Raw genomic sequence first — 13,989 nt, 5'->3', positions numbered from 1 at the left:
CCTCTCTTTTCCTTCTCTCTCTCTTCTCTCTCTCTTTCTCTTCCTTTTCTCTCACTCCTCTCTCTCTTCTCTCTCTCTTCTCTTTCTCTCTTCCTTGTCTCTCTCTTTCTCCTCTCACTCTCTCTTCTCTTTCTTTTCCTTCTCTCTGTCTCTTTTCTCTCTCTCTCTACCTTCTCTCTCTCCTCTCTTTCTCTTCCTTCTCTCTCTCTGTCCTCTCTCTCTCTCCCTTCTCTCTCTCTCTCCTCTCTCTCTCTTTGCATTCACACTTTATTTGAGTCTCGAAGAATAAAAACCAAGCCATTCTTGTAAAAATCTCAATAAAAACTTTATTTACCGTAGAAACTAGCTAGGAACTGTCTCGTAAAAGCAGGGTTGGGTTTTTTTTAATTAGGTGCCAATTTCTGTGCTGTGCTGAAGTTGGCACGGGAGGCAACATCCTTCTTCAGCTTAGGCTCAGTTTCCCAGCTTTTGGACAGCCGATTCATTCACCCCGAATTGATTTGCTATCAAGTCCCGATTTCCGCCGAGCGTCCTGGTGATGACCTGATGTATCGCCTTCTCTTCTTCCACCTCTTTTCATTACAGTCCCAGAGTTTTTGTGTTGTGTTGCCAACGGAAGGCTTTCCCAATTCAGTGCCCATCCCTTCCTGCAGGTCATTCCAGCATTGTGTGGTATTGATTTCACAGCAAATGAACGGAGTCTATATCTCGTGTTAACTCTTGCAGGGCCAGAAGCAGAGGCCACCCTGAACGTCTCGGTTTGCCACCGTCTTTCCTTTGCAACGTAAAACAGCCCTTTGTCTACCAAGAGTCCTCCGGAGGAACTGAGGATGGCCCTATCTGCCTGGGTCATGGCTTCGGTGGCCATCTTTCTGCTCCATCAAGATGCCAGTGGTGGACTCATCAAGAGAATTATTCGGCAGAAGAGGGAAACGGGGATCAACGTGACGCTGCCGGAGGATAACCAACCTGTAGTCTTCAACCACGTCTACAATATCAACGTCCCTGTGGGTTCCCTTTGCTCGGTGGACTTGGACCCTCCCAGTGGAGACTCAGAATTCAGACTCCCATCCGAGCCAGGCAGACACCATCAGGAGCACACGTTGAACGAAGACAATCAGATTGTGTTCACGCACCGCATCAATATCCCGCGACGGGCTTGCGGGTGTGCGGCGGCCCCTGATATCAAGGAGCTCCTAGGCCGACTGGAAGAATTGGAAGAGCTGGTATCTTCTCTGCGGGAACAGTGTGGCGGTGGGTCAGGGTGCTGTTCCAGCGCCCAAACGGCGAAAGGTAAGTTAAGGGAACCCAGAAGCAAGGTGGAATGGAATAATATAGAAGCACTATGATTCCCAAGTAAAAACATAGAAGAACTATAATTCCCAAAGAAATAGAAGAACTTGAGTCCCCAAAGAAAAAATAGAAGAACTGGAGTTCTCCAAGAAATAGAAGAACTAGTTCCCAAACAAAGAAACGGAAGAACTAGAATCCCCCCCCAAAAAAATAGAAGAACTAGAATTCCCAAACAAAAATAGAACTAGAATTCCCAAAGAAATAGAAGAACTAGAATTCCCAAAGAAACAAATAGAAGAATCCCAAATATTTGTCCTTTGAACCAACTATAATTCCCAAACAAAAATAGAAGAATTAGTATCCCCAAACAAATGAATAAAAGAACTAGAATCCTGCCCCCCAAAATAGAAGAACTAGAATTCCCACATATTTCCTCTTTGATCCTTTTGTGGTAGACCATATTTTGTTCATGTCCCATTTGTATTTAAATCCCTTCCCTTCATTACTTTCAAACATGAGAAATAAATCAATAAATGTAAAGGGCATCAATAATTTTGTTTCCTGGAGGTATTCAAAACTAGGTTTCTATGCTAGAATATTCTCTCTCTCTCTCTCTCTCTCTCTCTCTCTCTCTCTCTCTCTCACACACACACACACACACACATGAACTCAAATACCAGTGATATAATAACATCACTAAAGAGGTAACTTCTAAAATGATTAGAACAGAAGTAAAATGAATTAAATATGCCTATTCTGTATTTCTTATTTCACCTCCAAGTTCCCCCATAAGATTTGCCACCAGGATGGTAAAAAAGGGAGTTATTCCTCTTCTTCCATTTCATTATGTCCAGCTATGGTGAAAGATTTCCTCGATTTCTTGACCAAGAACCACAGAGATGTTACAGGCCCTTTGTTGACTGTCCACCAACCATCTCTTATAGGTTGCCTTGTTCATCAAGGATTTGATTGTTCCCCATAAGGGAAAAGACATTTTTTTAAAAAAAGCGAGACAGCTCTAGAACATTTGGTTTCAGCACCCTGGACAGCACAACAGGTATTGGCCTGGTAGTTCCTGACTGGCATTCAGAACCATGTCCCGAAGGTATTTTCTCAGGAAGAAAGTGGACTTTCTTGTTGTCGTTGTTTTTGTTTGAAGATGTTTCACTTCTCATCCAAGAAGCTTCTTCAGTTCTGACAGGATGAGTCCTTGGAGAGGGGTGGCATATAAACCCAATCAATCCATCAATCCATCAATCAATTAAAAAAATGATGGGGAATGGATGAGAGCATAGGCACCAGGACAAATTCCTTGTGTGTCCAAACACACTTGGCCAATAAAGAATTCTATTCTATTCTATTCTATTCTATTCAGTGCAAGAAGCTGGTCATTTGCATTCTCTTTAGAGAGTCCTTGAGGCCACTTGGAGGTTTATCAGTCACCTGAGTGGTGCAAATGAGTTCTTGTAGTCTGCAACTTTTCCCATTGGAAATTAATTCCTACTCCCACACCATTCAAAGGGTGCTCATCCCAAATTGTACAGCTGAAGCACCTCCAAGTGGTTCAACAACCCTCTAAAAGAGGGGCGTCAAACTTGATTTGTTCAGGGGGGCTGGATCAATATTGTAGTTCTCCTCCATGGTTTGGCCATGGGATTGGTAGGGAGATGAAAACTGGCCAAAACAGGGTGCGGGGGACTTGCGTGGCCCCCACACCCCATTTTTGGCTTGGATTGCCTCCTGCAATATGTTAAGAGCAAAATCATGGTTCGGGAGATGGCATGAAGCCCTCTGTGCCCCATTTTGGCCAGTAAAGTGCTGCAGGAAGCCGTCGAGTCTAAAAACAGGGTGCAGAGAGGCTGCAGGAGGCCATCTCCATGCCCCATTTTGGCTACCAGATGGACTTTGCTATTTCCAGGCCATCCCTGTGGGGCAGGTTTAAGCACCCCATGGGCCAGATCCAGCCCATGGGCTTTGAGTTTGATACCCCTGCTCTAAAAGGATGCAAATGACCAACTTTAAAGCAGTATTGTAAAATATATTTATGTGTGTATATCTATATCCTATCTACCTATCTACCTATCTACCTATCTACCTATCTACCTATCTACCTATCTACCTATCTACCTATCTACCTATCTACCTACCTACCTACCTACCTACCTACCTACCTATCTACCTATCTACCTATCTACCTATCTACCTATCTACCTATCTACCTATCTACCTATCTACCTATCTACCTATCTACCTATCTACCTATCTACCTATCTACCTATCTACCTATCTACCTATCTACCTATCTACCTATCTACCTATCTACCTATCTACCTATCTACCTACCTACCTATCTACCTATCTACCTATCTACCTATCTACTTCGGTGGTGCAGTGGTTAGAGAGCAGTACTGCAAGCTGCTTGTGGTGATCACTGCAGATCGAATCTCTGTAGGCTCAAGGTTGACTCAGCCTTCCATCCTTCCAAGGTTGGTAAAATCAGGACCCAGATTGCTTACTCTCTGTTTAGTTTAGTTAGTTTAATTGGATTTGTATGCCGCCCCTCTCCGAGGACTAAGGGCAACTCACAGCATATATAGAATACATAATAATACAATTGATCCAATTATTATAATTAAAAATCTTTAAAAAATCTAACTTTAAAACATTCATTAACATTCATTCAATTCACACTAAAAAACAATCATTGGTCAGGGGGAAGGATCTAATGACCCCAGGCCTGGCGACAAAGAGGAGTTTTTAAACTCTTTTGGAAGGCAAGGAGGGTGGGGGCAGTGTGAATCTTCCGGGGGAGCTGATTCCAGAGGGCTGGGGCCCCCACAGAGAAGACTCTTCCCCTAGGTCCCGCCAACCGGCATTGTTTGGTTGACAGGACCCTGAGGAGACCAACTCTGTGGGACCTCATCGGACGCTGGGATTCATGTGGCAGAAGGTGGTCTCGTAGATAATCTGGTCATGTAAACCGCTTAGAGAGGTCTGTAAAGCATTGTGAAGCGTTATATAAGCCTAAATGCTAAATGTTAATGCTAATGCTACCTACCTACATACCTACCTACATACCTAGCTATCTATATCCTATCTATCTATCTATCTATCTATCTATCTATCTATCTATCTATCTATCTATCTATCTACCATATCTATCTATCTATCTATCTATCTACCTACCTACCTACCTAATGTATCCTATCAATCTACCATATCTATCTATTTATCTATCTATCTATCTATCTATCTATCTATCTATCTATCTATCTATCTACCATATCTATCTATCTACCATATCTATCTATCTATCTATCTATCTATCTATCTATCTATCTATCTATCTATCTATCTATCTATCTATCTACCATATCTATCTATCTATCTATCTATCTATCTATCTATCTATCTATCTACCTACCTACCTACCTACCTACCTACCTAATGTATCCTATCAATCTACCATATCTATCTATTTATCTATCTATCTATCTATCTATCTATCTATCTATCTACCTACCTACCTACCTAATCTATCCTATCTCTCTATATCTATCTATCTATCTATGTCTATCTATCTATCTATCTATCTATCTATCTATCTATCTATCTATCTATCTATGTTCTATCATCTATCTATCATCTTTCCCTGAAAATAAGACCCTTTCATATATATTTTTTGAACCCTGAAATAAGCGATTGGCCTTATTCCCATGCATTCAAAAGCCCAATAGGGCTTATTATCAGGGGATGTCTTCTTTGGTGGGAAATAGGGTACTTACATAAATAGTTTTGTATTCATATACTGTAAAGCAGTATGTAAGTCAGTGCTATTTTATTTCGACAGGTACCATCGATGTGACTCCCTACTGCAACGGACGAGGAAACTACAGCAATGACATTTGTGGTTGCATCTGTGAACCAGGATGGAAAGGACCAAATTGCTCCGAACCAGAATGCCCCCAGAACTGCAACGAGAGAGGCCAGTGTATCAACGGCCAGTGTATTTGTGATTATGGTTATGCTGGCTACGATTGTGGAGAGCTGGCCTGTCCTGGGGATTGCAATGATCAAGGCAGATGCGTGGACGGGCAATGTGTGTGCTTCGATGGTTACGCGGGGGAGGACTGCAGCCTCGAGGTCTGCTTGGTGCCCTGCAGTGACTTTGGCAGTTGTGTGAATGGGCAATGCATCTGCATGGAAGGTTTCACTGGGGTGGACTGCAGCCAGGCCCTTTGCCCTAACAACTGCAATAACCGGGGCCGCTGCGTGGAAGAAGAATGTGTGTGCGATGAAGGGTACACGGGAGAGGACTGCAGCGAGCTCATTTGCCCCAACGATTGCTTCGACCGGGGTCGTTGCATCAACGGCACCTGCTACTGTGAAACGGGGTTCACAGGTGAGGACTGTGGGGACCTGGCCTGTCCTAACGAGTGTCACCACAACGGACGCTGTGAGAACGGTGTGTGTGTATGCGATGAAGGATTCGCTGGGGACGATTGTTCTCTGCGGAGGTGTCTCAATGACTGCCACAGCCGGGGGCAGTGCGTGAACGGCCAGTGTGTGTGCGACGAAGCCTTCACGGGGGAGGATTGTAGCGGACTAAGGTGCCCCAAGGATTGCAACAACCATGGCCGTTGTGTCGGTGGGAAGTGTCAGTGCAATGAGGGTTACATGGGGGAGGATTGTGGGGATCTGAGGTGCCTCCATGACTGCCACCACCACGGCCAGTGCATCAAAGGGCAGTGCGTATGCGACGAAGGCTTTGTGGGGGAGGATTGCAGCCAGCGTAGATGTCCCAACGATTGCCACAAGCGGGGGAGGTGTGTGGATGGCCAGTGTGTATGTGAAGAAGCCTTCACTGGGCTTGACTGCAATGAACTGCGGTGCCCCAACGACTGCAACGACCATGGGCGCTGCGTCGATGGGCAATGCATCTGTGATGAAGGGTACACCGCCAAAGACTGCTCAGAACGGACCTGTCCCCAAGACTGCAACCGTCGCGGACGCTGTGTCAACGGGGTCTGTGAATGCAACGAAGGGTTCCTTGGGGAGGACTGTGGGGAGCTAGCTTGCGTCAACAACTGCAACAACCGAGGCCGCTGTCTGAACGGGCAGTGTGTCTGCGATGAGGGCTACACCGGCGTCGACTGCGGTCAACGGAAGTGCCCTGACGACTGCAACCACAGAGGGCAGTGCATTGATGGCGTGTGCCGATGCGATGAAGGATATGAAGGCCCCGCTTGTGCTGAACAGTCCTGCCCCAACAATTGCAATGATCTCGGCCATTGCGTAGCTGGGCGATGTGTCTGTGAAGAAGGTTTCATAGGCGCCGACTGTTCGGATGGTAAGTTCTACCGAATCACAGAGTTTAAAAGATGCATGGAGAATCTAGATGTGCAGTTCCTATAACAGTGGTGGCGAACCTTGTTTTTGCTTAGGTTCCAAAAGCGCATACCCATAACTCAATGCCCCCAATGCGCTCCACCCCCTGTGCATGTATGTGTGACAACACCCATGTGCTGCCCTACCCCATGCATGCTCGCATGCCTCCCACTTTCACATGCATGTGCACATGACACACACACACACACACACATGTGCACCTTGTTTTGGGCCTGAAGCCTCTGGAGGCTTGAAACAGCCCATTTCCAAACTTCTGGTAGGCCCAGTAGGCCCATTTTTCATCCTCGAAGCTCTGGAGGCCCTCTGGAGGCTGAAAACATCCTCCCAGAGCCTCCACACCAAGCCGAAAATCAGCTGGTTGAGCTGGAGCTGAGCTAGGGCAATAGCTTCACGTGTCAGCAAGTATGGCTCTGCGTGCCGCCTGCCATCACGATCCTATAAGCAGTAATGGGCAGCCAAAATTTTTAGTGCCATACTGTAGGTGTGGCTTATTTTATGGGTGTGGCTTAATAGTCATGTGACTAGGTAGGGGTGGCTTGCTGGCCATGTGACCAGGTGGGAGTGGCTTGAACAGTCATCATAGTTCAAGGGAACTGTTAAGTCCTCGATTTACAACCTCATCAGTGTCACTCGCTGGGGTGGCAATTTGCTTCACGTTTCCCACGCTCTCCTTCCTGGGTCGCCCCCTCCCCATCTCAGGCTGGGTAGCTAGGCGAACGGGTGCTGCCAGAGGCATAAATGCTGTCAGCGCTGCTTCCACCCACACCTTCTGTTTGCACCTCACGTGGGAGGTGGCTGCATGAGGCTGGATGGAAGCCGGGCAGGATAGAGGGAAGTTGTCCGAGGCCAGGAAGGAGGAAAGAGGAAAAAAGCAAGGAGCGCAGATGCAGTGGCAGCAGCAGGGGGGGAAAGGAGAGCCGAGCTGAGACCAGTAATCCAGGAAGTGACAGCCGCCAATCAGCTGGAGCTGTGCACGCATCTTCATTTCTGCCAGTGGAATTGTGTTCCACCCCGTCCTGCCTACTGCTCACCCCTGGCTATAACCTTATAATGTTCATCCAAAACGTTCATACCATCTTGAGAATAATGGCACTTGTAGACAAATACATCACCTTTAGGAGAAGAGAGCTGATAACTCTACATTTATAGATCCAATTGGTACGGTAGTTTTTTGTTGGGTCTGTAGGTCAGTTTTTCCTACCTTGGGTTTTGGTTCTAGAAAGACAAGTTCCTTTGCTTTTTTGCACTTCTCGGATGACTTTTCTTCTTCTTCTTCAAATCTTCACGACAGTATCTCCTCCGAGGGATTTGACAGTTACGGAAGTGACTGACAAGACCATCAACTTGGAATGGGAGAATGAAAATGTGGTCAATGAATATCTCATCAGCTACATTCCGACTAACGTTGATGGCTTAGAACTTCACTTCCGGGTACCTGGAAATGAAACGTCAGCCACCATCCAGGAGCTGGAACCGGGCGTGGAATATTTCATCCGCGTTTTTGCCATCCTAAGGAACAAAAAAAGCATCCCCATTGATGCCCGGATTGCTACTTGTAAGTACTTTAAAGGCCAAGTGAGTAATTTATGCTATTGAATTTAGTTTAATTATGCTACGTCAGTTAGTCTGTAAATTTTGTGTTTGCCTGTTGATAGAGGAGATTGAGCAGCTCAAAAATTGACAGCCAACGCAAACTAGGCTTAAACTATCTCCAGATTTTTCAGTGTGGTTCATAGTGACATCTTTACCCTACAATAACTAAATGATCCCAATTATTGCCCCGGGACCTTGGAGGCCTCCATGGTGTAGTGGTTAGAGTCCAGTACTGCAAGCTACTTCTGCTGCTCACTGATTGCCAGCAGCTTGGCAGATCGAATCTCAGTAGGCTCAAGGTTGGCTCAGCCTTCCATCCTTCCAAGGTCGGTAAAATGAGGATCCAGGTTGTTGGAGTCTTCGGAGAGGGGCGGCATACAAATCTAAGTAATAAATAAATAAATAAATAAATAAATAAATAAATAAATAAATAAATAAACAAACAAACAAACAAACAAACAAACAAACAAACAAATAAATAAATAAATAAATTGACTCTCTGTAAAGAGAAAGGGCTGTAAAGCACTATGAAATGGTACATAAGTCTTCAGAGAGGGGTGGCAATACAAATCTAATAAATAATAATTAATAATAATAGTAGTAGTAGTAGTAGTAGTAGTAGTAGTAATAATAATAATAATAATAATAGTAAACAAAAACAATAACAATAATGGTAGTAAGTAAACAAGATGTTCTGAAGATCATTCCGAGATACAAAATCAAGATCAATCCAATCTGACTCTAGACGATAGAACAAATGTGTGATAACTGCTGATGCCATAAGCTGCATATTGATATCAAAAGGGAAAAATGGAACTGTTAGGTCAACAGTTCAACGGGGGGGGACGGGACCAGGGGCAGCTCTGTATAAAGTATCTGTATAAAGTATCTAGAATTTAAGCACAACAACTATACAAATAATAATTACACTCTGAAATGATATAATATGTAAAATACTATATATCTGCTCTTTTTAAATCTTTGTATTGTAATAAAAATTATTTAAAATAATAATAATAATAATAATAATAATAATAATTAATGCTACTGCTATTCTAGCCTAACTCCATGCTCAAGCAGGAAACCTTATACCATTTCGGACAAAAGGTTGTCTGATCTCTTCTTAAAATCTTCCAGTGTTGGAGCATCCACAAATTCTGGAGGCAAGCCATTCCATTGTCAGGAAATTCATCCTTAGTTCTAAGTTGCTTCTCTCCTTGATTAGTTTCCACCCATTGTTTCTTGTCCTGCCCTCAGGTGCTTTGGAGAATAACAATAGCAAGAGAATTTTGACATGTATACCACTTCGCGGTGCTTTTACAGCCCTTCCTAAGTGTTTTGCAGAGTCAGCCTCTTGCACGCAACAATCTGGGTCCCCATTTTACCCATCTTGGAAGGATGGAAGGCTGAGTCAACCTTGAGCCGGTGGTGAGTTTTGAACTGCTGAACTACAGCTAGCAGTTAGCTGAAGTAGCCTGCAGTGCTGCACTCTAACCACTGCGCCACCCTGGCTCTTGACCCTTTCTTCTTTGTGTCAACCTCTGAAATATTGGAAGACAGCTGAATAACATTGCATTGGAGGTCTTCTAGTCCAAGCATTAGATTCCATCTATTGCTTCTTCTCTTGCCATTCAGGTGCTTCAAACAATAGGTTGAGCCATTCTTCTTTGTGGCAATCCTTCAAATATCGCAAGACTGCTGTCATGTCACTCCCTAGTCCTTCTTTTCATTAAACCAGACCGAGGTAGTCAAAGTTGGCTCTTCTATGACATGTGGACTTGAACTCCCAGAATTCCCAAGCTGGCTCAGGAATTCTGGGAGTTGAAGTCCACAAGTCATAGAAGAGCCAGCTTTGCCTACCGCTGATTACTAGATATACAAAAGGGTGAAGATATATATATATAAAAATATACCATTTGGATCAGTGCTGTCTTCTAACCTTCTCCTTCTGGTTTCCAGATTTGCCGGCCCCCAACGGCTTGAAGTTCAAATCAGTAAAAGAGACTTCTGTGGATGTTGAGTGGGATGCCTTTCGGTTCCCTTTCCATGGGTGGGAGATTGTCTTTAAAAGCCTGGTAAGCAAGGATTCTGCCCTGGGATAACCCTGCTTTCCTTTCCCGGCTACCTTCCTTCCTTATTTTGCTCATTCCGATGGCTTGCGTTGCAGAAAGAGGAAGACAACGGGGCCATCCGAAGCAGCCTGAAGGGCCCTCAGACAACATACCGACAACAAGGTCTTGCCCCGGGACAACAGTATAATGTATCTCTGGTGGTCATGAAGAATGAGATCAGGGGGCCTGCTGTGTACAAAATCGTGACCACAAGTAAGTAGTCATTATGGCCAGGGGTGGGTTCCACTTTGTTTGTTTGCTTGTTTGTAGTTTTTGTATGCCACCCAACTCCCGAAGGACCTCCAAGGTCCCTTCCAACTCCCCTCCTCCTCCTCCTCTTCTTCTCCTCCTTCTCCTCCTCCTCCTTGTCCTCTTCTTCCTCTTCCTCCTCCTCCTCCTCCTCCTCCTCCTCCTTCTTCTTCTTCTTCTCCTCCTTATCCTCCTCCTCCTTGTCCTCTTCCTCCTCCTCCTCTTCCTCCTCTTCTTCTTCTTCTTCTTCTTCTTCTCCTTATCCTCCTCCTCCTTGTCCTCTTCCTCCTCCTCCTCTTCCTCCTCCTCTTCCTCCTCCTCCTCCTCCTCCTTGTCCTCTTCTTCCTCTTCCTCCTCCTCCTCCTCCTCTTCTTCTTCTTCTTATCCTTATCCTCCTCCTTGTCCTCTTCCTCCTCCTCCTCTTCCTCCTCCTCCTCCTCCTCCTCCTCCTCCTCCTCTTCTTCTTCTTCTCCTCCTCCTCCTCCTTGTCCTCCTCCTCCTATTATTATTATTATTATAATTATAATTATTATTATTTATTCACAAAAAACAGTAATACACAGCCAGCATGATTTATATGCTAGATTTCGTATCACAATATCACAAGTCGAACACTTCCCAAGTGTCTAGGACTGTGTGGTGTATTTTTGTCTGATGCGTGCAGATCCAAGTACGGTGGCCTTTTGCAACTGACAGATCGTGGTTTTGTCAATGTTTATTGTTTTCAAATGCCGTCTGAGGTCTTTTGGCACAGCATCCAGTGTGCCCATTACCCCTGGAATCACCTGTATTGGTTTATGTCAGAGTCATTGGAGTTCGATTTTAAGATCCTGATATGGGCTAGGATTTTCCTGTTGTTTCTCATCAATTCAACTGTCACCTGCTATGGTGACATCAATGATCCACACTTTTTTTTCTTTTCCACAATCATGAGGTCTGGTGTATAGTGTTCCAAAACCTTGTCCGTTTGAATTCAAAGTCCCAAATTATTACTATTATTGTCATTATCATTATCATTATTAAGCTTCAAGAAGGAGTCCATGAGTTGAATTTTGTGGAATTCTGGGTGAAAATCCATGGATTTTCTTTCAACAAAATCTTGTTCCACTGCACAACCCTTTTTCCAATTCTTTTTTTTTTAATGATGGGATATTATTCTGTATTCAGGTGTGTTAAATCTTTGCCTTCTCTTGTTTTCTCTCCCAAGGACTGGATGCCCCCAGCCAGATGGAAGCAAAGGATGTTACAGACACTACGGTTCTCATAACGTGGTTCAGGCCCTTGGCGGAGATTGATGGACTTGAACTGACTTATGGGCCCAAGGATACCCCAGGAGACCGCACGTCCATTGACCTCTCCGAAGATGAAAGCCAGTATTCCATTGGAAATCTGAAGCCACACGTAGAATATGAGGTGACCCTCGTGTCTCGGCGTGGAGTTATGACGAGTGACCCCATCACTGAAACTTTTGTCACAGGTATGAAAATTTTTGTTGTTCTTTTCGCTTTGCCTCTTGAGTACGTTTTTACTGTGTTCACTAGCTTTCAGTCCTTGAAGAACAAAGATTTAGGGAGCTCACCATTAAGAATAGAATAGAATAGAATAGAGTAGGGTAGGGTAGGGTAGAATAGAGTAGGGTAGGGTAGAATAGAGTAGGGTAGGGTAGAATAGAATAGAATAGAGGTAGGGTAGGGTAGAATAGAATAGAATAGAATAGGGTAGGGTAGGGTAGGGTAGAATAGAGTAGGGTAGGGTAGAATAGAATAGAATAGAGGTAGGGTAGAATAGAATAGAATAGAATAGAGTAGAGTAGAGTAGAGTAAGGTAGGGTAGGGTAGGGTAGCGTAGGGTAGGGTAGAGTAGAATAGAGTAGAATAGAATAGAATAGAGGTAGGGTAGGGTGGGATAGAATAGAATAGAATAGAGGTAGGGTAGGGTAGGGTAGGGTAGAATAGAATAGAATAGAATAGAGTAGAGTAGAGTAGAGTAGAGTAGAGTAAGGTAGGGTAGGGTAGGGTAGAGTAGAATAGAGTAGAATAGAATAGAATAGAGGTAGGGTAGGGTAGGGTGGGATAGAATAGAATAGAATAGAATAGAAAAAAAGAATAGAATAGAATTAGAGCATAGCAGTGCAGAAAAGAACAGAATAAAATATAATTCTTTACTATCCAAGTGTAATTGGACACACAAGGAATTTATGACCTAGCCAGCTTCAATAAAAGTACTGTGGGGTTGATTTCACAGTTTGGGGCTGACACTGTATTCATCTGTGTCTCTGATGTTAACCGAGACTGCTAGATTTCTTTCTCTCTTTCTCTCCAGATCTGGATGCTCCCCAAAACCTGAGGCGTATTTCTCAGACGGACCGCACAATCACCCTGGAGTGGAAAAACAGTCAATCCATGCCAGATGTCTACAGGATCAAATACGCCCCCCTCTCGGGCGGAGATCACACTGAGGTCACAGTGCCCAGAAGCAACCAGGCCACCTCCAAAGTCACCCTCTCCGGTAGGTGTGCTCAGTAGGGAGGGAGGTGCCTCCAGCTGCTGTGGCCTAGAGGTGGAGCTCTTGCCCTCACAATCAGGAGGTCATGAGTTCAATCCTAGGTACTGTTGTGAGTGCTCTTTGTCCACCTCTGGTAATGACAGATTCTGAGGAGGATGAGCCAGGCCCATCATGGTACTCTGGGCCAGTGGGGTTGCCAGCTGATGCAGAGAGTGAGAGTGAGGAAGAGATAGACCTGGATGAATCTGAAGAACCACCAGATGTGGCAGATGTGCCTATGACAGTAGAGTCTGACTTTAAGGAGGAGCAGGAAGACCATGAGCCTTTGCTAGATGCCTGCTTTAGAAGGTTAAGAAAAAGACAAGAATAATTGTATGGGGAAAGGAAGTAGTCTGTAGTTTGTTAACTTTAGGGAATTATTTGACCACTCCCCATAGTTATTTAAGCATGGCCAATGGGAAATTCAGGGTGGAATTTCAATGTTTTGTAATGGAGTCCGTTGATGTTTGAAGTTTCAGCCAGGTTACGCCAGCCAACTGTTGTTTCCTTGCTAAAATCCTTGGAGTCTGCGGAGAATCTGAAAAGCTGTAATTATTGGGATAGAACAGGGAGAGACAGATGTAAGAATCTCCTGCTTGGGAAAGGGGTGGACTAAATGACCTGCAAGGTCCCTTCCTGGTGGGGGTTACCAGTGCTGCTGCTATCAATGTGCTGTGTGCACAGCTTCGGGTTTCTGGCGTGCACATGTGGAGATGCCCCAGCTTCTGCACATGCACAGGAAGCAAAATCTTGCAAGGGGACATGCACGCATTTGAGATTTTTGTGGGTT

The 13,989-nt window shown here is 44.6% G+C and overlaps 1 protein-coding gene across 1 annotated transcript in view; it reads left to right on the top strand.

Moving 5' to 3' along the window:
• Nucleotides 1–735: 735 nt before the first annotated feature.
• The window catches only part of TNC (tenascin C), a 54,605-nt gene continuing 41,351 nt past the window's right edge, over nt 736–13,989 (top strand). The window contains exons 1-7 of the mRNA XM_070758200.1: nt 736–1,293; nt 5,144–6,643; nt 7,994–8,257; nt 10,255–10,370; nt 10,463–10,619; nt 11,863–12,132; nt 12,978–13,163. Of these exons, the coding sequence (XP_070614301.1) occupies nt 831–1,293; nt 5,144–6,643; nt 7,994–8,257; nt 10,255–10,370; nt 10,463–10,619; nt 11,863–12,132; nt 12,978–13,163 (2,956 nt within the window). The 5' untranslated portion in view covers nt 736–830. The remainder of the gene's footprint in view (nt 1,294–5,143; nt 6,644–7,993; nt 8,258–10,254; nt 10,371–10,462; nt 10,620–11,862; nt 12,133–12,977; nt 13,164–13,989) is intronic.

The sequence above is a fragment of the Erythrolamprus reginae genome, chromosome 8, assembly GCF_031021105.1.
Source record: "Erythrolamprus reginae isolate rEryReg1 chromosome 8, rEryReg1.hap1, whole genome shotgun sequence".
Lineage (NCBI taxonomy): Eukaryota > Metazoa > Chordata > Lepidosauria > Squamata > Dipsadidae > Erythrolamprus > Erythrolamprus reginae.
This window is presented reverse-complemented; position numbering and strand designations above follow the sequence as displayed.